General features: G+C 37.5%; 2 protein-coding genes across 4 annotated transcripts; one reads left to right on the top strand and one right to left on the bottom strand.

Moving 5' to 3' along the window:
- Positions 1-84: 84 nt before the first annotated feature.
- LOC124383244 (MOB-like protein phocein) lies at positions 85-10588 on the top strand. 3 transcript variants are annotated; one of them, XM_046845736.1, is made up of 9 exons: positions 85-539; positions 2428-2589; positions 7023-7085; positions 7634-7734; positions 7917-7959; positions 8114-8200; positions 8848-8927; positions 9038-9149; positions 9962-10588. In XM_046845736.1, exons 1-9 carry the CDS (start codon positions 537-539, stop codon positions 10091-10093), a joined length of 783 nt encoding a protein of 260 aa, XP_046701692.1. In that variant the 5' UTR covers positions 85-536; the 3' UTR covers positions 10094-10588. The 3 variants fall into 3 exon arrangements, with proteins under 3 accessions (XP_046701692.1, XP_046701691.1, XP_046701690.1); XM_046845734.1 differs by lacking the exons at positions 85-539; positions 2428-2589 and adding an exon at positions 5113-5223; XM_046845735.1 differs by lacking the exons at positions 7023-7085; positions 7634-7734; positions 7917-7959; ... (2 more) ...; positions 9038-9149; positions 9962-10588 and adding exons at positions 2687-2776; positions 2873-3077 and having other exon boundaries at positions 201-539.
- Positions 10551-27013, bottom strand: rftn2 (raftlin family member 2). Its single transcript, XM_046845733.1, has 9 exons — positions 26537-27013; positions 20043-20223; positions 19040-19148; positions 18754-18919; positions 16039-16257; positions 15148-15254; positions 14113-14216; positions 13944-14022; positions 10551-11823 (listed from the first exon to the last, which is right to left on the bottom strand). The coding sequence occupies exons 1-9, from the start codon at positions 26673-26675 to the stop codon at positions 11629-11631; spliced, it is 1299 nt and encodes a 432-aa protein (XP_046701689.1). The 5' UTR covers positions 26676-27013; the 3' UTR covers positions 10551-11628.

Here is a 27013-nt window from a genome sequence, read left to right as displayed (position 1 = left end):
TATCTATTTAATACTTTCTTTTTAATCGTTCTAAATTTAAAACGACTAGAAATATCTTCGTATATAATTTAATTTCCACCAACACAAAAACCTACAAATAATATTCCTGATTTATGTATAATTATTCAAAGAAAATATGTTTATGCTCGATCCGGGGCCCGGGTTTCTAGAATTTTCTCGAACTCTATTGGAGAAAAAAAGCGAGGTCAGGGGTTGACATTGGGTAATCCCTAAGCGCGGGGTTTCCTCCTTAGAATAGGTTTTTAGCACAGTTTCTTTAATATATCCTCCACTAATTGTCATCAATACCAATATTATGAAGTACAACGCATTTATGTATCGGTTCGTATAGAAATATTGTTGAAAATCCGCCAATATTCTTGTCAGGCAGGGTCCACTTCCGCGCATGCGCACTCTGCTTCTAGAGCTTTCTTCACGTGGGTTGTACGGCGTGCTGTCTCCTGAGTGCCACTTCTTTTCCTTGGCCTTTCAACACGAGCAGGACTGAGACTCACTGCTAAAGACTCACTTCAGACATGGTAAGAAGATTGAAGATTATTTTTGTTATTTCTACTCATTTTCTTTTGCGTTATATAAAAGGATCTGTCCTTTTTTTCTTCTCCTCTCCTCATTTATCAGTAATGTAGCCGGCAAGGTCATCATGCAATCATGCATCCACCTATACTTGGTCACCATTAGCAGTAATAACGTCTCATATGATAATCATTGTAAGGTTTGGTTAATATACAGGACAAGATCAGGGGAGATTTGAGCTCTGTGACATGAGTGCAATAGATCATAGCCCATGATTTCATAATCCTTCTATTCACTACCTTCATAGAGCAACTTCTGATCTGTGCAGTGTGATCATCAGTCACGTGGTCACTGCTCTGGTCTGCTCATTATCACCTGTATAATGAATACGAATTTAACAAAGAAATGGCAGTGGAACATATAAGATCTTGTAATAATCTGACAACTGAGCTCTGAAACATGGGTGCAATAGATTATAGCACAGGATTTCTTCATTGGTGAACATCTATTCTTTTATAAGCTGATTTTATACAGCAACTACTGATGTCTGCTCTATTTTATATCTATTTTTATCACCTGTATAATGTTGAACTGTCTAATAAACACATTAAATTAATACACTAAATAAATGGGACTGACACAGGTGTTTTTTTAATGTATTTATTTTTTCATAAATACGTTTAAAATCTACATAACCTTTCACACGTATTGCACAGAAGACTCACTGACATGGTCTTTAAGGGCTTTGGGGTTGCTACAGGTACGGTTAAAATCCCAAACCGAACATACACTGAAATTTCATGTGTATGAAAAATGTTTCTTGGAAAACTAAATAAATAAAAAAATTGTGGTTTATATCAAAGTCATGGTGACCAAATACAACCTCTTGTATGACAGAGAAATTTGGGATAAAGGTGAAGTAAGAAGATGCAGAAATCCTGAATAATGTCCACAGAAGAGATGAGAAACAGAGTCGTCCTCTGCACCACAGAACGAATATAAAAGATGTTCAATGTTCAGAATTATTTATTTTTATTTATATTTATTGTAATGGACATAGAGTAGGGGGCTTTTGAAATTGGTGAGGTAGTTTATCTATTTATTTTTTTCTTGTTTGTTCACATTTCACTGCTGATAAAACACTGGGCAGAGTTTCAATTGATTTGCAGGAAAATTGCCAAATGTATGTAAATTGGGCCTCGTCCCCCTGTGCAGTTAATTTCATCAGCCTGTTCTTTCCAGAAGTTTCTCATCTCTCCTTAGATGATTATCTTGGTGTCGGTGCCCTTTGTCCTTCACCATATCTGTAAACATTTACAAAGCCTCCAAATTCTACCCCTCCTCCTCTACCCCCTCACAGTACTGTCCTTGGTCTTCCACTCCCTCGAACATGACCTTCACTCAAGGACATGGACACAGTTGTTCTATGCAGCTGGCGGTGAAAGTCTTTTAAGTCCATGCAACCTCAATTCCTTCACAATATGGTTCAGTTTAATAACTGGTGTGTGATGTGTTGCAGAAATGCAAGGCATTCAGAAAAATGAAATCTTAGATCAGGCACTTGGTGTTAATAAACCCTATTGATTATATAAACAACATACATCAGTGCTGCAAGAAAACCAAAAAGGTTTCTACTGTTACCATTGTTTTACCGGGGGACTGGTTGTGGGCAGCATTTTTGCATCATAGCTTCAAGGTCCAATGTTCGATCCTAATCTTTGAGTGAATTCCTGGGACTCTGACCAGGATAAGTTTAAATCAGGATAAATGAATAAATGTGTGTAATGTCTGTAATTTAGTGATTTCTAGTTGAGGTAATGTGTTTGTGAATGTTGCTTTACATTATCTCACTGGTCTAAAAATCTCACCCAGTTATCTTTTACCCTGTAATAGGCAAAGGCATTCCGGAAATTTCTCCCAATGTTCGACCGAGTGTTGGTCGAGCGTTTAGCAGCAGAGACCGTGACGAAAGGAGGCATTATGATTCCAGAAAAGGCCCAAGGAAAAGTGCTGCAGGCCACAGTTGTGGCTGTAGGACCTGGAAACACCAACAAGGTGTGTGTTTTGTAACAATAAATGATACATATTATTTATTATGTGCCTTTTTGTGCTGGAAGATTATAGAAACTGATTTCTTTGCCTTTTCTGTCAGGACGGAGCCGTAACACCTGTCAGTGTTAATGTTGGTGAGAAGGTTCTACTACCAGAATATGGAGGCATGAAAGTGGTTCTTGATGATAAGGTATGTCTCTTCCCATCCTGTGACGAATTTATCATTTGTGGGATTTTGCTTAAACATCATTCAAGACGCTTGTTCTAATAATTATTTTATTCCTAGGACTATTTCCTGTTCCGGGATGCAGATATTCTAGGAAAATACGTCGAGTAGTTTGTGGTATCGTCCCATATCACCATGTTCGTATTCCCCGAGGATTAGTTGCATCTATTTTTCCTTTATTTTGGTTTCTTTTCTATGTTGTCAATTGTAAATAATTATGACTATACTTTGTTATATTAATAAAGTGAATTTGGGGAAAACCTGATTGTCTTTGATGTAATTGACTTGATTGAGTTTTGTCTCGCCCATAATCAGAATATCAGATTGCTTAATAATGTGGACAGAAGTCCGATTAGAGTCTTGTAAAGTCTAGGGTTAGTTTAATGCAGCCTTATCTTGTAGTCTCCTGTAGATATATACTTGGAGAATGACTTACAAGCCATCTTTGCATACATTATTATGTTTTTATTAATACGTGTTGATAATGACTGCAAAAAAAACTGCTTCATAGCCATAATATATGGCATTAAATAATGTCATTTCTATATTGCATTTAAAATAAATGCATGCTCATTATGTCCTGCAACTTACACAATTCAGGTAAATAACAGGCTGGTGTGATACTACTATAAAAGCATCTGTCATATGTTCTTGAGGAACAGTACTATAGAAATGAAACCTGGGTATATTTCAGAGTAGTCAATATGCAGCTTGTATAGCAGTATAGATTTACTGTCCCCTGAAAATTACTCCACATACAGCCAATGTCAATGTCAGTCAAAATAGAAATATGAGCTCTGAATTGTACTTGAGTAAAAAGTAGCCTTTACTACTAACTGTGTCATGCTGGTAACTGGACCTCACATCATATTCATATATTGATAAAAAATAATTTCACATTTTGTTATCTAATGAATGTGTCCATGAATGTGTCTCATCAACTTTAACCCCATACATCTTGTTACCTTCTGCCTGCTCATTGATATCTTCATAAACTGGTCTACATCTGTGATGTGTAAGAGCAAGGAAATGATACACCAGTGGTAGATTGAAAAAGCCGCACAATGACAGGAAATAGGTTGATGGGCTGAAAACAGCGTGCAATGAGAAGAAAAAACATTGATCACGTCAATGAATAGATTAGAACTAAAGTAGAAATAAGTAAAACAGTAAAATAGATCATGTGTTTAGAGAATTAAATAGTAATTTTAAAACACACACACGTGCACATCCGTATTACCCAAATGGGGTCCAAAAATTTAAACTATTTAATTAATTTTTTCCATTTAAATTTTAAATTTGTGCCAATTTAATTGATTACTAAACTATAATATACAAACTACAATATAATAAAAAGGTTTGCTTTAATTTGATTTATTATAAAATTTTTACATTTACTCTTCAAATGTCGATAATCACTAATGTTAATAATAATAAACTGCATTAATAAAAATGACAAGCTATTTCATGTTTTGAATTACTTTACCGAAATTGAACTGAACCATGACTTAAAAATGAGGTACGTACCGTATATGAATTGAATATGTATATTATTTGAAATTTTAGTTTAATTAGTCCATGACCTATTTGCTCTCAGTATCCTAGATGTTTTCTCAGATTTATTTTTTTTTCATTTGGGTTTTTCCACTTGAAGTTTATTACTTAAATTCATATTGTTGAACTAAGAGCTTATATATATATTGTTAAGCAAATTCAAGATCATGTTCTGCTGACTGATTTCTCTCCACAGGGAATGTGATGAAGTGCATATTCAAACTTAATAGACTCATCACCACCTATTTTAGTAGAAATACCAGTAACCCTGCTCATTTATGCAATTCTCCAGTCAGTTTTGTGATATGCAAATTAAAGTTGCTTTGTTGTAATGCAAAAGAAATTGGCATGTGACCCTTTAATACGAAAACCACCTCAATCCCTGGACGCATTTTATTTGTACACATTTATTACTTTAATACAGTTTTATCACATCACACACACACACACACACACACACACACACACACACACACAAATGACTGCTTTACATACTCAGATTTGTCCAAATACCACAAACATAAATGATTAAAACACATGACAATGCAAAAATTTTTTTTTTTTTTAAAGCACCATAAAGCAAATGGTTAAAATACAGAGAGGGTATGAATTAATACTTTTGGCTACTGTACAAAAAATACAACAGTATTTATGGTAAAAAAAAAAAAAACAACAGCAAAAAAACGAGTGTTTTGGGCGCCATTTTATCCCTGGGACCTGCACTAGTATAATGTCTACAGCACTGCAGTACCACGGGCGACCGCTTGAGGCGCGCGCACACCATTAAGTCGGTCGAGATGGTCATGGCGGAGGGGACAACCGTTCTGAGGAGGAACAGACCAGGCACCAAAGCGAAGGTACACCTTCTCATCTTTCATTTAGACACGCGGTTAAACACAAGAAACACGTCGAGTTTGGAAAGACGAATGCACATTGAATCCAAAGGCATGATACAGTTACGATGATACGGTTGGCTCGTTTGAAGCAGGGCTCGCTAACGTTAGCATGTTAGCATGCTGACAGATTCTGCTCAAATCACCGGTTATGGACACTGACCGTAAATCTTTAGTGTTTCTAGAGTTTCCTGCTCCTGTAATACAACGATTAATAATCCGCTAGTCTGGTGTATTTATATGATTTCATCCTCCCTAGACACATAACTTTTAAATGGAGGCTTTTATTAGCTAGCTAGCTTCATATTCATTGTAAACAGAGAAATGGCTTAGCCATGTTTGAGCACTACCCTGTTAAATAACAATAATAATCACAACTCCAGTGTGACAGGATTCAGGAAACTCATATAATTTGTTGATATATTGTTTTGGATTGTAGTAGACTTGTACCTATGTCTCTAAATATATATTTATATATCTAATGCTATAAGACCAATTTGTTAGTTGCTAGTCGACAGAACAGTTAGTGCTCTACTGAACGTATAAGATAAACTAGATATTCATATAAATATACACTGTACATGTAGATATACACTATTTGTACATGTAGGTATACACATGTAGATATACACTATTTGTACATGTAGATATACACATGTAGATATACACTTTTTGTACTTGTAGGTATACACTTTATACTTGTAGGTTTACACTACTGTATTTGTACTTGTAGGTATATACTTTTTGTACATGTAGGTATACACTACTGTATTTGTACATGTAGATATACACATGTAGATATACACTATTTGTACATGTAGATTATACACTGTTTGTACTTGTAGGTATACATTTTATACTTGTAGGTTTACACTACTGTATTTGTACATGTAGATATACACTATTTGTACTTGTAGGTATACACTTTATACTTGTAGGTTTACACTTTTTGTACTTGTAGGTTTACACTACTGTATTTGTAGGTATACACTATTTGTACATGTAGACATACACATGTAGATATACACTATTTTTACATGTAGATATACACTATTTGTACATGAAGATATAAAGATGTAGATATACACTATTTGTACTTGTAGGTATACACTTTATACTTATAGGTATACACCTTTTGTACTTGTAGGTTTACACTGTTGGTACATGTAGATATACAGATGTAGATATACATTATTTGTACATGTAGATATACACATGTAGATATACACTATTTGTACATGTAGATATACACATGTAGATATACACTATTTGTACATGTAGATATACACTATTTGTACATGTGGATATACACATGTAGATATACACTTTGTACATGTGGATATACACTGTTTGTACATGTACATATCTGTAGATATTGACATTTATGGTATTTGGCCGATGCCCTTATTCAGAGCGACTTATGTTATCTCAGATATACAGCTGAGCAATTGAAGGATAATAACCTTGTTTAGGAACCCGATTGTGGCAGCTGAGGAAACTGGGGAAATTGACCGTTTTAAGGAAAAATAAGATAAATTAAAGTAGATAAGATAAGATATATCTTTATTCGTCCCACAGTGGGGAAATTTCTCTGTTATTTGTATGTGTACACTGTAGATATACACTACATGTACATGTAGATATACACCAACTGTTGATTAAACTGTAGAATATACACTAACTGTACATGAAAACATTTTTTTATGTAGCATTCACCTACAGAGTTAACCTACAGATTTATTGGTTTCTTTCCGTGCTGTCAGGACTACTACAGCTGGCCCGATGAGTCATTCGAGGAGATGGACAGCACGCTGGCAGTGCAACAGGTGGGAGCTGCTTACAGACCAAACCCTTATGTTTATGTAGGCTCACTGATGAGTGAGGGATGTACAATATGTCTCATTGTATGTGGACACCTGAGCATCACATCTCATTTTAGATTTAGTCCCTCCTCCCAGACCCAATTGACAACTTCTGTTGGATTTTTATAAAAACATGAATTAATTAAGGTGAAGCTTTTCGTAAGAACACATTATAAAGCTTTTTGGAGAGAATGTTCGATGCCAGTGTTTAACTGTTTGGGGTAAACTGTCTTTCTTTATGATTTTATTGAGTTATGATGACATCACATGTCAGATAAAAACAAACATAACAATATAATCATAAACTGATATCGTAACAATATGATGTTACTTAATGAATCCACATATAATGGTTATAGTATAAGACTAATAAAACATTTCAGAGTGTGCATTTTTTTGTAGAAAAATAATCCCCAGGGAAGTAACATGACCGCTTGTTAATTGCTTTCTGATAATTTTGCTACATTATTACTGTCCATGTTGTTGAGAAGTCTCTGTTGTGACGTTCTTAGTATATCCAGCAAAACATTCGCTCAGACTGCTCCAACATAGAGAAGATCTTGGAGCCTCCAGAAGGACAGGATGAAGGAGTGTGGAAGTATGAACATCTCAGGTAACTCTTCTTCTATTGGAATACAGTCAAACATCTCTGATTTGGTGGTGCATCACGTTCTGTTTCATAATGTAATGTATGTGGTTGCTACCATGGTGCTCAGCTCACAGTGTTATAATGAAACCATAACTATGTATGCAGGAGTCTTTTTCCCTTTAGTAAAATGTTTCAATGTTTTCTAGGCAATTTTGTCTGGAACTCAACGGCCTGGCAGTTAAACTCCAGGTAATCTATGATGCTTAGTCCTCAGGTACAACACAAAGAGTTAAAATAGAGGCACCACCCATGTTGACCCAGTTGTGTCCCTTTTGTATACTGAGCAATCGTTTCTCTATTTTTTTTTCTTGTAACGCTTTGTTGCTTTCGCTTGTGCCGACAGAGCGAGTGCCACCCAGACACGTGCACCCAGATGACTGCCACCGAGCAGTGGATCTTTCTTTGTGCTGCTCACAAGACTCCAAAGGAAGTGAGTATACTGGTGTGCCCTTGCACCCATGTGTCCAAAATATAAAAGATGCTACCTGCTATTCCTGAAAGGACGAAATTGATGGCTTGTGTCCAGATCTGATTCTTGCATAGAACGCTGCCTTCTTGGACATCATCTGCCAAGTCTTGCACACATTTATTCAGTAATTCTGCAGTGAAAAAAAATTTTTTTCCATTAGCTGATTTATTCAAGTCAGGTTTATACTACATTTCTCTGCAAACAAGTACTGGATAGAAACCCAGTTTATAACAGTGCACAAACATTCAGACACTAAATCAAACATGGGGCAATAAAGCAGCCAGGAACCCCACATAAGCTTTTTTCACTCATGAACTTTTATTTACTTTTTAGAAATTATAGCTATTTTAAATAACTAGTGACAGTACATGCACATGTTTGCTGTTTGTGAAATATTGAAATAAAATCTCTAACAAGTTTTTAGTTTGTGACAGCTGAACTCTCTGAACCAAAGGATCACATGCAGCTTTTTCAATTTCTGTCATGCATCAATGTAATGAACCATACAGAAGACCCAAAACATGCTAACAGTCCCTGAAAGTCACTACAGGATCGGCTTCTGACAGTGTCTCCCTTTCCCTCTCTCCTTCTTTCTCTCTCTGATTCAGTGTCCTGCCATTGACTATACCAGGCACACTCTGGATGGGGCAGCATGCCTTCTGAACAGCAATAAGTATTTTCCTAGTCGGTGAGTGCCTTTAATACAAAAGCTGCCGTATCAAAACATTTCCTTCTCTCATAAGAAGTTTTTTACACTACCGGGGAAATTGAGTGGGAAGCGTGTTCTCTTTTTCACAGCGTCAGCATTAAGGACTCGTCCGTGGCGAAGTTGGGCTCCGTGTGCCGTCGCATCTACAGGATCTTCTCCCATGCTTACTTTCACCATCGCCAAATATTCGACACGTATGAGGTCAGCAGACATTCATTTGACACACTGATTATTAATGTCTGTTAACTTTTGGAGGGTGTTTTCTAAAGGCTACATTTTTGTTGACTGAAAACGTCGAAGTATGGACAGAAGGCCAAAAGGGAGAGAAAAATATGTATAATATTAGTGTGGCCAAAAGGTGGGTTTTTTTTGTGGAGTTAGGAGCAGATTCTCAGCGCTGGCAAAAGATTGGCGCTAGACCGCATTGGCACAGCTGTGATTGGTTGTTACGTTGTGAGCCAGCAGTTGCTATGAAAGTAACACACGTTCTAGAAAAAATGTGTAGGAACCCTGAACTTATCTTCCCGTAATGCAGAATCAGAAGGCACTTAATTTATCGACGCATAGCAAAAAAAAACTGCAGGAAATTAGCATAGGTAGAAGTGGTCATTTTTACAAATAAAACACCACGCAGACCGCAAAATAAATGAAATGGAAATAAAATAAAGTTTATGGTTCATGAAGTGCTGCATTCAGACCATGTTTGAATAGCATTCCTCCGGTTGATCAGTAGGTGGCACCCTAAAACAAGGTTGAACTGATACAGTAGTTCACACTGTGCAGAGTGTTAATTCTATTGAACACCAAGAATAAACAATGGTACAATTCAACATTAGACACTGCATTTTGTTATTGTGGAACGTCCTGTTCAAATGCAAATGTTGCCGGGAAACTTTTCTGGAGGCAAAAGCATCCCTTAATGATATGCATTGAACAAGATTTCCAGGAAAGTTCCTCTGACCAACATACCATACACGTGCCATACAGCTCTCTCTTGTTCACACTGCCTGCAGAACGAGACGTTTCTGTGTCACCGCTTTACCCGCTTTGTGATGAAGTACAACCTGATGTCTAAGGACAACCTGATTGTGCCCATCATGGAGGAGGAGAACCAGAGCGGCTCTGCAGCTGAGAGTGAAGCCTGACCTGCACCACTGCGGAGCATGCTGAACAACTAGAATTCAGATACACACTTTTTTGTTTTTGTTTTAACATCTACCAAAAAAAACAACAACTCAGAAGCTCTCTTGTATATACGTCTCACTCTTGCACTCCAGCATAAAAATCTGTCAGGCTGCAAGAGGCTTTCCTTTGCGTTTTTCTTTTCATCCTATATAAACAAGTGTGGTGATATTCACCCTTTCTTTACTTGTTAAGTTATTGTGTGGGTGGAGGTGTTTTTATCTATTTTTTTGCCTTTTTTTTTTTTTTAAACTAAAGTTAGATATTTTCATTATGATAGTAATATAACACACCTCATACCCAGAGCTGGCTCTGAGCCGTACTGTTCAGTGGACTAGCAGATAGATTGAGTAGTTTTTCATGTTTGTCATGTTTGTGAATAGACATGCAAAACAATTGTGAATAAATTGACAAGCGCAATGAGGGAATATCTGTTTTAATAAAAATATTAACTCCAACAATGTGTGTCGAGTTTCAATATTTAACATTTTAAAATACTGTCACTGGTAGATTATACTGGTCACTATTAGTTATTACAGTAAAAAAAAAGGACCCGCATTTTTATGGCTTATTAATCGTATATACAATATAATATTCTACAACCTTTTTTCCCCCTAATAAAGTGTATAATTTAAAGCAGGATAAATGCTAAAAAGCAGAAATGTTAAGTCTTTCTACTCATAGATGCTGTACATGGTCAAGTTATTTCCTTCAGAGATCCAAACAGTGGAAAAGTGAATGTGTTCAGTTCTTTAGACCCCTAACCACCCCCACCCAAAAAAAAAAAAAACCAAACCCAGGACTTTCTGTAGCACCACTTGTGTTTAAAACTGCTATATAAGATGTGCTCCCTTCAGTCTGATCTTTCTCCCAATTTTTAAATTATTAAATATGAAAAATGCACTTTCATTGCCTGGTCTCAAAACAAACAAAAAAGAATACGTGTTTTCGCTGACTGTTTCGACTGTAAGGCCTGGGCATCCTCAGTACCATAAATAAGCAAATCAGAAACACAAACATTTGTGTCCTGCAACAAGAAGCAGAGGAGCAGAGATGAGCCTCAATGATCAAATCGATACGAGTGCTGAAAGTGAGATCGACTGATGTGTGAAAAGTGAAGAACAACAACAGAACAATCAACCAAATATTGTGAATGCTGGAAAAAAAAAAAAAACAGTGAAGGAATGCAGATGTGTGTTAATCCTACAGAATATGCGTGCAGTGTGATGGATCCGTGCCATGCAGCTTGTTAATCTGTAAGTCTTCTGTGCCTTGTTCTTAAAAGGTATTAAAAATGAAATAAAATCCACCTTGTTAAAAAAATTACGGCTTTATAAAAACACCCAAAGTGCCAAACGTTTGTCTGTAGGAGATTACGAGGGACGAAGTAAATGCAAAGAAGCACAACCGGAATTGTTAATGATAATTAAACTTCTCCTGTAGCAAAGAGCTGACCAAATTGGATCCAGTTCTCGAGACTGTTCATTGTGTGAGCCGGTCACATACAGGTGACCTCAGCTGCCCCGTCGTCCTGCTCGAAGCCGCCCTCTTCCAGCTGTGAAAAGGCGCTAGGATAACCAGCTCCAAACAATGGGAATCCACCAATGCTGCCTGAACCTGGAGAAATTTCCTCTGCCGCCTCCATGCCTCGATTCACTGAGTGAGTGGCCTTCTGTCTCCCAGTACAGCTTTCCTGAGACACATGAAGAGGCAGATGATTACTACAGCATCTGTATTCTAATTCATATTTAAAAGAACTTACTTTTTTTAACAGCACTACTTTTATTGTTTGGCCCTTTTTATTAAAAGTATAATTAAAACCTTCAACGCAACACATTTATTCACAACGTCCTTTCTTTACTCGGATATATATCTGTATGTATAAAATCCACCTAAATATTATTTTTAATCCCTAAACATTTTACTTACTGTGTCGAAGTCTCAAATGAAGCACCAAAATCCCCTATGATGCACACATCCGGCGATTAAAACCGTCCGTGTGGAAACATAGCAAAAGTTCTATTTGGTCTCCAGATGATTTACTTAATTGAAAACACCATCATTACTTTAAAACATTTACAAGAATATTTTATCTTCATGCGCTATGTTGAGTTTGGTTTTAATAATAATAAACATTTTGCATAACATTTGCATAAAGCATCCATATTTGTCCATGCCCATGTTGATTAGAATATTTAAACCTTAAACCGTATTAATTTAAGGTACATTTAGAACAGAAAAAATGTGCGATTAAGTTGCGATCAATCATAAGTTACCTCATGAAAATCGTGCGATTAATCAAGACTAAATATTTTAATCGATCGACAGCCCTAATTATTATTTATACCACAGTACCGTCGAATTCTGAAGGCTGCATTTCAGACATGTTTATTTTACTGAGCTGTTTACTGCTTATACAGTAAACTCATTTACAGGGATTTAAGAGGTGATCTCAAAATGTTTCAAGACGAGTTCTGTTAGATATACTATATTTATCTACGTTTACACACAAACGCCTTCAAAATAGTCCCCTTGCACAGTAAACATTGCTCCCAGTGTTCCTGCCACTTCTGAAATGCGTTCTGGAAGTCTTCTTTTCAAAGTGTGTCAAGCACCTTCCCCGGAGATAGAGAGATTGATAGATTCGTACTAACTAGCCAGCATACATCAACGGTCATGAAGAGTGAACACGTTTGAATCTGTTTCACAGGATGTCGCACATGGCAAATGTACACACTCAGAGCAAAAAGCTATCTGCCCTCTTCTATATACAGTATGTGAGCTCACAGAGCTCCATGATTGGCCAACATTGGGACCCCTAGTCTTCTGCGGCAGTACTGCAGGCGGTCGGCTAATTAAATGTTGAATCACAAAAAAAATGTTGTTAAAAAAAATAACAAACTAAATTAAAAAAATTAAAAATCAAAAGATAAAATTTCATTTACAAATATTTTTATTATTACATTAAAGTTCTATTATACCTAAAGCTGAAGTTCATGTAAATGTATAATTGTCCACCTGACAGTAAAATTAAATGTTTATTTCTTATTAAAACTTAACTGCAAATCTATTAAAATAAACAAACTGTAAATAACAAAATGTTATTAAAATTTTTAAGTACATGTTTGATATGATGCATAAATCTTTTTGAAAAATGTGAAAATATATGAAAATATATACGAAGATGCATGCAACAAAAATATAGTTCCAATTGTTTTACCATAATATAACTAGTGTTATATGATTGGTTTCTATTGATATCAGTGGATATGTTTGACACATTTTGTCACTTAAGGGGTCCTTGACCTGAAAAAAGTTGAAGACCCCTGGGCTAACATGACTGTAGTTTCACAGAGGGAACAGAGTGTCACTCATTTCACTCTGTTGGACAAACAATTTATTCTGATGATTTTGTGTTTATCTTGCTGGAATAGTCAAACATTCTGATTTGTAACAAATTTTCCACCATCTTCAGTACCAAGAACTTTCTTCATAGCCTGACAGTGTGAGCATGAGAACTGTTTAGAGCTGCTACAAAAAAAAGTGATCTCAGGAACTTTTTTGCCTCTTCATTAAAAGTAACTAAATAAAATACTATGTAAAAAAGAATCCATGTTCATTAATAAATTAGTCACCAAATTGCTGTGGAACATGAGAATTGTTTATTTTATTTCAGTTCACATCACCCCATTGTTCATTCTAACAGTGTGTTCTATGGTGTTTTGTGAAGTGGTTAAAATAAGTTTCAAATCTGTTTTAATTATGATATCGCTTTGGTGTCAGGTGATGAAATGCAGAAGGTCTTTGCTGTACCTGGCTGTTCTTTCGGATTGAGGAGGATTTAACAGGCCTCTGCAGGAACACCACTTGTTTAGTGGCCAGATTTCCTTCACTGCAAAGGAAAAATAAACCCTGCAGTCATGATAAAAAAAATAAAAAAAAGAGAAAAGGGACAAGTCTGAACATTGTGCATGTGTTTTACCTGTCATGCCGAATGATAGGTGTGGGCAGTACGCACGTCAGTAACCAGCCAAACTCAGCTAATGTGTGAAGAAGTGGCCCGTAATCCGTTTTCACGTTAGAGCCCTGTTCCATACACACACACACACACGCAATTTTTACATGCATTACTAATTTTTCTTTTTACACATGTTGTACAGACATGAGTGTAGGAAGTAAAGCTTTCTCCTTAGGTTCTACTGCTATTGACGGTAATGTGCTACACTGTGTATTAGGGATGTGCATCTCCATACCTGAGGCCAATGCGATTCTCATCTTGATGTATAGCCATCAGTACGATACAATAGACATACATATGAAGCAGCTACGGATGCGATGCGATTGGCCTCTATTACGATTCAGTGCGATCCGATTTCGAACTGATTAAACGTTATTCAATGCAAAAAAAAAGAAAAAAAATTATGACGCAATGCAATTCATTATGGTACAGATAGTTTGCTTTTAGTTATTTATTTTAGACAGACAGCAAATCATACATTTATCTAGGTGCCTTTAGACTTCTAATGCATGGCTCTTTCATAAACAGGGCTTTGTAGTGCAAAAAAGAGAATGATTAAATATAAACCCGATATTTAATCTTCTTGTTCTTTCTGCAGGAAGATGCAGCTCTACCTCTGCCATGTTAATCTGTATTCTATGTGACTCTCGGGACACGCCTCGGTCTGTGCGATGTTGCGATACATCATATTCCCCGCAGCAGCGGTGGTGCTGAGAGAACGGGCTTGAGAAACAGTTTAGCGAGGAGAAATCGATCTACATTTAAAATACTGGTCACAAATTATTAGTCACTTTCAAAATAATAACAGTATAGCGCGCTTACTAATAATTATATGTAGTCTTTACCGATGCAAATGTGATAAAAACAACGTATCGCGATATAAATGGCACCTTGTATCCGATGCACACGTTCTAAAATTTATGCATCACATCGTTAACTTTTATTATGGTGACTCTGACCATCCCTAGTGTGTATGAAGAATAAAGTGCTTTTGCTGACCTCTATAACAGTCCACTGCTCAACAACGATTGTGTCATTGGCAGGAGGTGCAGGGCTTCTCTCCTCATACACAAACAGACCCTCTAAAGATCTGGGCACTGGATCACCTATTAAAAATAAAAATAAATCCCTTATCATTCATCCTACGCTGATATAGAGAAATGTATCATTCAGTCATAATTACATTATAATATACTGCACTGTTCTACACAATGTGTACACATACTAGTGCACACAAACATTTCTGTATTTTGCACTAAATGTATTGTATAGGAGTTTAATTCATCGTGGATATACACACCAATGATAAATAAATGATTCAACATTAAACCGGTCTCATTATGTCAGCGCTGGAAATGTGTGACTGACCTACTAAGATAACGCTGAACTACTTTGAAGCCTAACGAAGGAACAGGGTTCTGCTGTTGTATTAGGAAGGAGAGACGTGAAGAGAAGTGAGCTGTGTGTACGCCCTCATGCTCTACATTCTCAGACCCCAGATGTCTTCGCACACATCTGATTTAGCTGTTATTAGTCTGGTGCAAAAGAGGAAGGGAGGTCATGAGGTTGAGCACTAAATATAGTCACTGTGGGAGAAAAGAGAAGAGATGGAGAAAGGAAACAAACCAGAAACCGACACTGAGGGGATGAAGACAATAAAATTGGAAGGGGGAAAAAAAAAAAAAAAAGACGGAAAAAAGCATAATAGCGAGAGCAGATGAAAAGATCAGTCAGATATGAAGTATTTTAAGTCAGACCTGCTTTTAAAAAGTTTGCACAGCCCTTTCCTTTACAACCTCACAATTTAGTACTTTTTTTTCTATTTTTTCTATTTTCACTGTTGGACAACGTGTTTGGATGGAATCTTATTTCAATCGTGAAATACGTTACCTCTAGGTGTATCCCAGTACACAAAAGAGTCCACTAATGACCAGCCTTTGCGGTAGTAAGCTGCCGTCAGCTCGAGCCAGTCGGCCTCCAGACCGCTGACAACTTGGCCCTTCCTGGACACGTGCATGGAGAGCGCCCCTTGGTGGTAGCAGCAGGCTAGCGGGTCTAGCGGGGCACATCCTGGAGCCCAAGTGTGGAACATGACCAGCAATCTCAAATCTGCAGATTTGACAACACAGAAGCACTTTAAGTCTAGAAGCCATTGCTTTCTAGTTCGGAACGATAAAAGGTTCCATCAATAGATTACCCTGCTATGGAGAAACTGATGTTTTTTTTCCTTAACCTTTTTTATTAACTCCCAAATACATCAATTCACTCTTCGTTTTCCTAGCAGGAGATCTGAAGCTGAAGCCTAATGGTTTAACAGATTACACCGAAACATAGAGTGTGGCTCAATCACGAACACTTAGCTGATGTGACTTGTGAGTGGAGCGTCCAGGTCAAGCGAAAAATACATTACAGCTTGATTAGCTGTGGTTAAAAGTGACGAGGTGTGAGAAATGTTAGTGGTTAACAGCACTGTGACACCAGATTCACTTCCATAGTTGTAAAAATTGTTTTGAATTGATGTGCATTTATCCAATGCAAACTCGTTTTATGTGATTGTCCTCCGTCATATCGGTTTGGTGACGGTATCTATCGCTACCATCTGTCGCAAGGCTCCTTATGACTATCCTGCTTTGCCACATGTACATTACAGCACAGTGAAATTCTTTCTTCGCATATTCCAGCAACGTTAGGAAGCTGAGGTCAGAGCACAAAGTGGCAGCTTGAGGATACTAGATAGTCTCACCTGGAAATTGTCAACATGTACCTAAGAACTGCTTCTGCAATCTTAAAGACTATAGTGCCTTCAATAAACTTAGTACTGTTGGCTAAATTGGAAAAAAAATCCTGGTTCCTCTTAAGGGTTCTTTCCCATGTCATCTGTGAGTTGTTCCATATCACTGGCTGTATTTCTGCATTGCTCATTAGAAATCTACATACAGATTTCGGTGAAGCTGCTCTTTTGAAACGGTATGCAAATAAAATTGTTTGGTTGAGTTTCTGTCTTTTTAATATTTTGGTTATACAAACTGTAAGAGAGAAAAGTGACAAGCGACTTAGAGATACTGAAAGTACCACCTGACCAAACCGAGCAGAAAGATTCCTTTGTCTCTCACCATTTTAAGGTTAAAAATAACCTGTTGTATTCTGGATATGTGATCAATTGTGTGCTAAATATAAAGAACCTTAAATGGCAATTCATTTAGATTACTTTAACTCTCAGAATGTTTTGGTTAGAAAGATATTGTAAAATGTTGTAGTGTCTTTTACTTGTTGTTTTTAGAGGTGGAGGGTAACAAATTTACCTATTTTATTACTCCTGTTGCTTGAATTGAGTAGTTTGTTTGTGTTCTACTTTTTGAAAGTAGTTTTTTTTTTTAAATCTGTCATTTTACTTTTACTTAAGTATATTTTGTTTGAAGTATTGTACTTAACTACATTTTAAAAGCATATCAGTTACTGATAAAAAAATACAAAAAATAATTTATATATAAAAATAATACAAGGGAAAAAAAAACAAGCTGTTAAAAACTACTGCACTGATTGATAGAAAAAAAGATGGAAACGGACAATACAGACACCGCTGATGCAGACCCAGCTGAAAGCGAAATCCAGGCGAATCAAAAGTTGTTCAATGTGTCTGGGTTTCTTTTTGCTGCAAAAGTGCATAACACATTAGACTTAAGTCACAGACTGTAGTGTTTATTTATTTATTGCACTTTTATTTGTAAAGGTGTTTCTTCAATTAAAAACAAGGTTGAGATTTATATCCCCTAGTCCTTTTTAAACTACACGAGATTCCCCCCACCCCACCCACTGCTGTTAAAAAAGAAACTAGGTAAATTTTGTATAAGATACTTTTACTCAAGTAAGTTGAGTAGATTTTTAGACAGGTAACTTTAAATGTACTGAAGTAAAATGTCATTACAGTAACCGTAACTTAAGTGAAATATTTTATTACTCTTTCCACATCTGGTTGGTTTTTTTTTTTTTTATCTGGCATATGCTTATCCCCCACTGTAATATTCACATAGTGCAGTACACTAATCCCCCGTTTATCGCAGTGGTTACGGTCCAAAACCACGATAAACAGATGCGCACCCTAAAAAGTTATATTTTATGTATACAGTACTTTACTGTATTAACATTTTACTTCATTTTATAGTTAATAATTATATTATTAATACAATTAATTATTTTAACATAAAACTCAATAAAAACAATTCTCTCTAAGTTTTTTGGTCTATCATGCTATCCGCGAGAGACCGGGAAAATCAGCTAAACAAATTAGTTATGTGGCAAATGCAATTCTGCGATAAACCGGGGGCGCCAGATTCGAACCACAGTAAAGCGGGGAATTACTGTAAATCACTTTTTCATTATGATACTATTTCAATAAATACCTTATCACCATAAACCTTTTTTGCAGAGTCACCAGGGGCATGATGTTGGATGGCTTCAAGACAATTTGCATCATATGCTGTTTCATGTCAGTAAACCTTGCACATTTTCACTGCATGATTACTCCGAATGGTCTGAAACCTGCCCCAATACCAATATTTACCACAGTACTGTCTGTATGGAGGAGAGACTTGTGAGATGTGTGACCTGGACTATATCTGGCGTCTTCCATGTCTTTGTCTCCAGGTGGAGTGTGTGGTGGGGAGCGACAGTTCTGTCTGGGACTCGCCACTCTGCCGTTGCACCTCCCTGCTCCGGCCTGTTGGAGCACAGAGCCCACGAAACGCACGCCTCCCCGAGCATTGCAGTTAACCTGAACGATCCACAATCCACAGCGTCAGTGTTGTGTGTAAACGAGATTGTTTCAGTAAAAATAAGAAGAACCTTGTAGATCTTGTCTACAAAAAAAAATAAATGAAAAGGAAACACTGACCCGGTCTATAAGTGCTCTTACAGTGTCACTGGTCAGGGAATCTCCAGGCAGTGGCCACTCTTCAACCCTTAGCACTGGTACACTGTGAACCATGGCCACTGCATGCTTACTAAAACACACACACACACACACACACACACACACACACACACACACACACACACACACACACACTTTTCGTTTAGAGTTTGGGAAAATTCTACTTTGCTCTGTATCAATTTTTTTTTATTGTGTTTTAAGCAAGTGTTGGAAAAAAGGGACTGTGAATTGTATGCAGGTTTCTCAAATAATTAATTTTATACAAAATCCTATTGTGCAGCCTGTGACCTCTACAGTGATACTGCTCTATTCATCATGGCCTACGTCAGCACATAAGCGTCATACATGCCTCACGACACGCCTAAGTGTTTTCCTACACATCCAGCAACTCTCTAGAGATAAGCTGTTGCTTTTTCCTTTAATACAATGCTACCTGTGTCACATCTCAGTAGATATGCAGACCTGGATGCTTCTCTTTCGCCTGCCTGCTTCTCGTGTGCACCATGTTTACACCTTTGTGTGGTTTTGCGGTCTCCTTAAAAGCCTCTACCTCTACTAGTAGCTTACCTATTCTGCCCTGGATACAATACTGGAGATGGCACAGGAATCAAATATAAAGAACAAAAGGAGATTAGAGGAGATTGTGTACTCCTGCTTTTAATTCTTTGGCTCCTCCCACCTGACCCATCATTTTGCTCTCCATCCTTATACTTCTTTTTGAAGCTTTGCATCCATGTGGATTGCCTAAAGATCTGCTAAACATTTCCAAGACCTACCCTTGCTTTCTATTCCTTTATTCTGCAATGATTTATAAGAAGTTTCGGGTCTAGTTTATCTCGAATAGGTCATCGCAGGGAGGTTTTCTTCGTGTGTTGCTCATTTAGGATAAAAATTTGCATCTGGAAGCCAGTAAAGCTGCTGTTTAGCTATTGTTAGAAGCTTTAGACAAATAAAACTAAATTACCTGGGTCGTTGTCTGGTCATGATGGCTCGGTAGAGCAAACTGCATGGCAGAGAGCGTGTGCGACCAACAGAGAGGATGATGGGATGCAAGGCAGCCAGTACATAACCCTGAGTGTAGTATGGCTGGAGGGCCTGAGGCAGCTCACACAGCGAGGACAGGTACTGCACAGTGGGTCGACTCCCTGAGAGACATCAAACAATGCAAAAGAAATGAAATATGCACATTCATGATGTTCAGGACTGCTCCTTTTGAATTAATTTATTTGGTAACCAGATTACTCGGATCAGGTCTGATTGGACATAGAGGCTAAGAGAGAATATATAAAGAAAGAGTGTTGAGGAAGACTAACATCATTGTGTTAGATAAGACAACCCCTCCATCTTACACATTTGAATTATTACCATCTGGCTGACGATACGGTGTTCCTAAATGCTAGAAAAACAGGGCAAAATTATTGTTCATACTTCAAGCAATTACATTTTTAAACTCTTCTTCCTCTAGTGGTAACATATTGTCAATTAAACTGGTCATAATTATTATTTTTATTTATTTATTTAATGTTTACACATGCCATCTGTAAAACTGAACTGAAGGCAAGAATACACCCTGGATAGGAGGCTAGCCTATTGATGAGCATTACACATGCACACCCTTTCACCTGTCGATTCAAAGAAGCGAGAGTCGTAAGTTAATCATGAGTAAAAATTTCACAAACATGATGCGATACCAGGTTTTAAACATCGGTCTCAAGGCTCCGGCAGGAAAGTCTTTTTTACTACACTAACCCCAAAATACACTTCCTCTGTCTACAAAAGAGCTGCTGTTCATAGCCTGTATACACTTGCATAACATTCCAACATACACACACACAAAAGTGGATTGCCATTCACTTTTTCACAAACATTCCAAAACGGACAGGTACAGGCATGAAGTAATATAAAGTAAACACTCTTTTCGTCTCTGTCCCCATGCTAACACTTATCAGAAATGAGGACTGGTCATTGCATGCCATGTGCTTCAGATCCCACCTGAGCCATGGAGCTGATAGCCCATAGAGAAAGGAAAGCGAGTTTGTATTCGCTGGGCAACAGGAACACCACCAACCTCAGAGAGGGTTTTGCTTTTATTCCCTGGAGACTCCCTCTCACACTCCCTCCCCAACTCCATTTAAACTCACACACTGAGCCCTCTGTTCTCTGCTCATCAAGCAACAGGGAGAGCGAGAAGGAGGCAGTGAGGATAAGAAATGAAGAAATAAATAGGAAAACTGGAAAAAAAAAGTAGATGTTAAAGAATGAAAGAAAATGAAGTAATGAGGCTGAGGGGAAAGAAAGAATCATGAAGAAACAGTGAGTGAAGACAGAAGACTGTGGGGCTGCAGGGTGGCAGTCTGTGTGGAGAGGAGAAAAGCAGGAAGGGGGTAGAGAGAAGAGAGAAAGAATTTATGGGGGGTTTTATGGTGCAGAAAGAGTTTGAGGAAAAAGACTATGTATATTAAAGGGGCATTTGGGAGGGTGAGACAGACATGGCGTAATGAAGAAACAGAAGCTGCAGTGAGAGAAAAAAAAAAGTTTCTGTCTGTTGCTCCTAATCCAGAAAAAAACGTGAAATATATTAAAAGGATAAACAGAGGAATGTAGGTGCAGTTTACATGAATGATTATGGAAATACACATTTTTATCAAAGTGGGCCAGCATTCCAACAGGAGCAGAAAAAAACAAATATTTAAAAACTCTAAATCACAAAGTAAAAATAAGTTCCAGGCGTCTGTTCCATTTGTATTAGCCAACTAATGATCATGGTTTTGAGTCTCATGCTCACAAATTAAGGAACATCTAGTGCCTTTGCTATGTTATGTTGGCATTTTACTGGCATTCAAACACCTTTCTAAGCCACTTTTTGCTTATTTTTTCCCTTAAATTTGTCACCCATTGGCATCTGATCAACAGTCTAGCTTCAGGTTGTCTAGACTCAGGTTGTCTGGTGTGTTAAAAAAAACTAACTTTGCTCATTAAAATGTTCACAATTAATGAATAAAATACATATTCCGTCTTAATTAAAAGAGAAGAACAAAAAAAATAGGCCTGGTTATTTCTATCCTGACCTGATTTCCTCATTATGGTCACAAATACTGATTCAGAATTTCTGCATCTAAAATGCATTGTGAGGAACAGCTCACCACTTGCCAGAGAAAACTACCTCTAGATTACTTGTATACACATTTTAATTTATATTAATTAAAAAAATATTCAGGATATAGACATTGTTAGTTTGACCTTTTTGTTACAGTAATCAGTACAGTTAAACTCTCAACATTTCATTTCATTCTCACTTACTTCATTCTCTTGTACATGTTCCCATACTGAATGGCAGTTTATCTTCACATCGATTTCACAGTCTTTGACTTGGGTAATGGAATCATGTTGGTAGCCATTAACTGAATTCCAATCTCAATGTTAGCTTTCATCATTAGATTATGTCAAACCCCAACTTACTTCCATCAGTTCTAGGTTCTTTTGATAACAAAGAAAGTCACCATTCTGGGCTCCATAGTGGCACAACAGAAAAAAAAATGTTGACGCTATCATTTGAATCACTGGTGGTGGACCTCCCTCAGAACAATCAGAGCAACACTAGCCAATCATTCCCATTAGTGAGCTTGTGCATGTAGAAAAGGTCAGACAGTATTTTTTCCAGAATACTCATGACCTATCATAACAGCAGATTAAAAAGATGTTGGTGTAAGCATATATTATCCTCTCAAGATCGTAGTAGTTGTGTGAGATCTGAACGTTTGAGAGCATGTTAGTGAGTATGAATTGACAAATGACCAAATTTGGAATCACATCAAATTGGAAACCAAACATGCCTACAGTTCTGATCCAAACAGAGTTTGCTTAATCCTCAAAGCTGCAGCTGCTCAGCATAACCGAGTAGACGATTAAGGCCAGTCAGTTTGAATCTGTCTGTTAGCTCCATTACACCACAACATCTGGCGTTCCACAGGCAAGGGCTTCTGGAAAACTGACGACTGAATGTACCTAAAAGTAATTTGACACACGAGTCAGTTAAATTTTTAGATGTTAGATGAAGTACTGTTTATCATTTTCCTCAATTTGCTACATACTATTAAACTGACTGAAAGACACTGGGGGTCTATACTGGAAAAGTTCAGTTAGAACAATTAAATGTAAACGAGTGTTAACGAAAACACTGCTAAAATTATACACTGACTTTTGAGGACAGAGGAGAAAAAAAAACATTTGAGAATGATTTACAGCTGCACAATAAGTTCTGATTTGTTTGGGCCCATGCTGGTTCATCACCATATGCTCAACCGCCCAAGGCTAAAAATACCATATACAACATATAATCTACAAACTTCTACAAGCAGTTTCAACTTTGGCATTTATCATGAGGTTTATGAAATATCTTTAGCCACTTTTGGCTGAATGGTTAAACTTGTCCAGAGAAAGGAGACTGGATAGTCTGGGATCTGCTGCAATGTCAATATAAACGTTCTCGAAACGCATGAATGCAGTGCTAATCCCCTCACTTATTTGGAGGCAGCTATGTTTCTAAACAGATGGCTCTGATGTCTAAGGTAGCAGTGAAGGCAGCCCAAAAGTTGAAGATTCCTGCAATTGTGGATAATAGCTTTCAAACATCAGGCAGCATTAAAACCACAAATAAATACAAGATTGATGCCACAGCGAGCTCTGGCTGTTGTTTATCCAAACTAAATCATTCAAAGAGCCGCCTGATTTCACAGGGATATTCAAAGTAGATGTTAGGCAGATCTGAGAAATCCTCTTGCATTCCACAGGTTCTCAAATACATTCGAAGTAATGCTTAGCACTCATTTGCAGCAAATCATCAATCGACTTCATCCTCAGCCAATCCTGCCTATTTACATCTTCACAAGCAAACAGGAAGAGACCAAAAATCAAATATTAATAAATACTTTTAGCTGAATAATAAAAGAGCACGATGCCATTTCTTCCTTGTAGAACCTTAGTCATGTGCAATTTTGTTTATTCTCTCTAAAATTTACTTTCGGAAGAAACAGACTTGTTCAGGATATCAAGTGCGCTTCAGATGTGGTTTTGGAATGAGGAGTGGTATCTGAATGGATTTTCTCCAATCAATCAATCAAGGGATCGCAAACACTAGGATTCTCAAACACTCTACACTACAAAATATGGGGTTGAATTTCAGCTTTAGGACATTCGGTTCAATGAATACCTCTTCAGTCTGATTTCGTTTTAGCAATCTAGTAGATTTCAAGAAATGTTTTCAGAGGACAATCTCACATTTTCACTCTGAGAAATTTGTGTTTATCTTCTGCTTTATAACAAGAAGTAATCATGGTCCAGTAGTAACCTTTATGAAACTCTACAGACATTCCAGAAAAACGCAGGCTATAAATAGAGAAAAACTCAAAATTCCTAGTTTGAAGATTATAATCGCTGGCTACTTTTTTAAAATGTTGGGTTTACAGGTAATTGTTTGGCAGATCATAAGTAACTTATGCAACGTTACCTAGTAAAGTTATCATAAATCCAGTGAAGCAATTGCAAATTCAATTGCATTAAGTTTGGTCAATCTGGTATACTGCTTGAACAAATGATGATCTCCTCTACTATCTTTGCTTAAACACTGCACTGTTTGTGTGCATGTCTTTGGTGGAAGGAGTTGAAATTGAGAGATGACAATCACTAACTGCTTATAGCAACTAATAAGAAAATTGAACAACTGATAGACATCAACCATAATGGTGAAGTGATGGCCCAAAGTTCACCTTATTCACTCACCATACAGTTATTTAGTAATCCAATCATATGGCAGAAGCAAAATGCATATAAACATACAGACAAAAGGTCAAGAACTTCAGGAACAGCTCACATCAATTATACATGACCTCTGTGACCTTAACCGTGGCATGGTTGTTAGTACCAGATGGGCTGGGTGAGCAGAAACTGTTGAAATTTTCACACATGGAAATTCACAGCAATTTACACAGAATGATGCAAAACAACAAAAACATCCTGTGTGTAGGATGAAACAGCTTGTGGATGAGAGGGATCAGAGGAGAATGACCAGAATGTTCAGAGCTGCCAGGAAGTTTATCATAACTCAAATATGACTCTTTACAAATGTGGCGAGTAGAAAAGCATCTCAGATTGTACATCGACCATTGAGGTGGATGGGCTACAAAAACAATAACAAAACAAAAAAACCCCATCATACTGGAATTCGAGGAAATTGCACAAACTGACACACTGAAGTTTACACAGTATGATGCAAAAAAACAAAAACAGCGAGTAAGTGACAGTTCTGTGGGTGTAAACTTCTCCTTGATGAGAGAACAGGATCAGAATAATCAGTCTTTAAAACCATTATGAGGAGAAAAGCATCTCAGCATGCACAAAACAACAAAAATTGAAGTACAGCAGCAGACTGAGAATCTAAAGATATCATAAGCACACGCATCTAAACAGCTGAAGCAAAGAAAGAAAAATTACCTGGCATCCCATCCATTTTTTTGTGGGTGTGTGTCCATCCACTTCAAGGTTTGATGCGCGTTGTGGGATGCTTTTCTGCTCAACACGGTTGTAAAGAGTGCTATTCAACTTACTAGTGATTTCCTGTAAGTGAAGATCTGGAAATTCTCCTCTGACCTCCAATCACGTTTTTTTGTTACACCATTTTTTGTTTAACACACTCACAAAGTGTGTGAAAAATCCCACACAAGACACAGCTCAGCAGTTTTGAAAATACTCAAGCCAGCACTTCTGGCACCAACAACCATAACAGAGCCACAGAGATCGCATTTGTTCTTCATTCTGATGTCTGTTTTTGTCTTGTATAGTCCAAGCTGAATGTATAGGTTTTATTTATGTCTGTACTTTGAGAGTAACTAACAACTGGAACAAAATTCCTTGTGTGTCTCAACACACTTGACCAATAAACCTGATTCTGATTCTAATGTTCCATGTGAACGTTCACAGAAGCTCCTGAGATTCCATTAAAGTAGACGCAGAGCGTAGACTGGGGGCAAAACAAAGTCTTACAATGTGGAGTGTTCGACATAGACTTTTCAAATAGATGTTTCCATATGATACATCAAGTGTGTATGGGTTTAGTGGAACAACAACAAAAACAATAGCAAACCTAAGAAGTGTGTACAGGATCTACAATAGAGGAACGTTAACAGGAATTTTCAACAATGAAGTTTTCATGTAAAAATCACCAAGGGAATGTGAATGATGAATGTCCTCCTGACCCAATTCTCGACCCTGTTAATGTTGCTATAAGAAATGTGAAACTCTATCAACTTCATGATACCAAAATGACACATTTATACACGTGCCCACGTTGGAGAATTTCAGTGGGGTCTCTAGGACTGGAAGAAGTACACATCTGAACAGATTTCATTACACACGTTAAGTCATAGAACCATGAATCAGAAGTCACGAGCCAAACTTCTATACCTTCTAGACTGAAGTCCAGCAGCACGTACTCGTACACGGTGTCGGTTTTGGTCTCCACATGCGGTCTTCTCAGGGTGGAGTAAATTTTGCCCGGACTGCTATCTTCGGGCTCCTCGAGTTTCCGCAGTCCACATCCCATCGCGGCGGCGTCTCCGGCGCGCACTACAGAACCCGAACCTGGAAAGCCGAACCGACTCCTGAGCACGCGCAAAAGAGCGCGCACGAGCCTAATTCTCCATTCTCGACTCCGTGAAAAAAGGAGACGGTTTAAAAAATGCTCCAGAAAAGAAAGGTAAACCGGTGAAAAGTGTGAGGAGAGGTAGAGTTGTGTAGATCAGTTATATCAAGCTGCACTCCGTTATTTAATTAGGCTGTTCACTTGAGCTCCAGAGCTTGGGGAAGAAATGGCTTCCATACCTAAAGCGCTCTGGCAGTTAAAACAAAAACCCCAAACTCGTGGCTGGACAGAGGAGGGAA

Source organism: Silurus meridionalis, chromosome 3, assembly GCF_014805685.1.
Source record: "Silurus meridionalis isolate SWU-2019-XX chromosome 3, ASM1480568v1, whole genome shotgun sequence".
Taxonomy (NCBI): domain Eukaryota; kingdom Metazoa; phylum Chordata; class Actinopteri; order Siluriformes; family Siluridae; genus Silurus; species Silurus meridionalis.
Note: the sequence above shows the minus strand (reverse complement) of the source record. Positions and strands in the feature narration are given on the sequence as shown.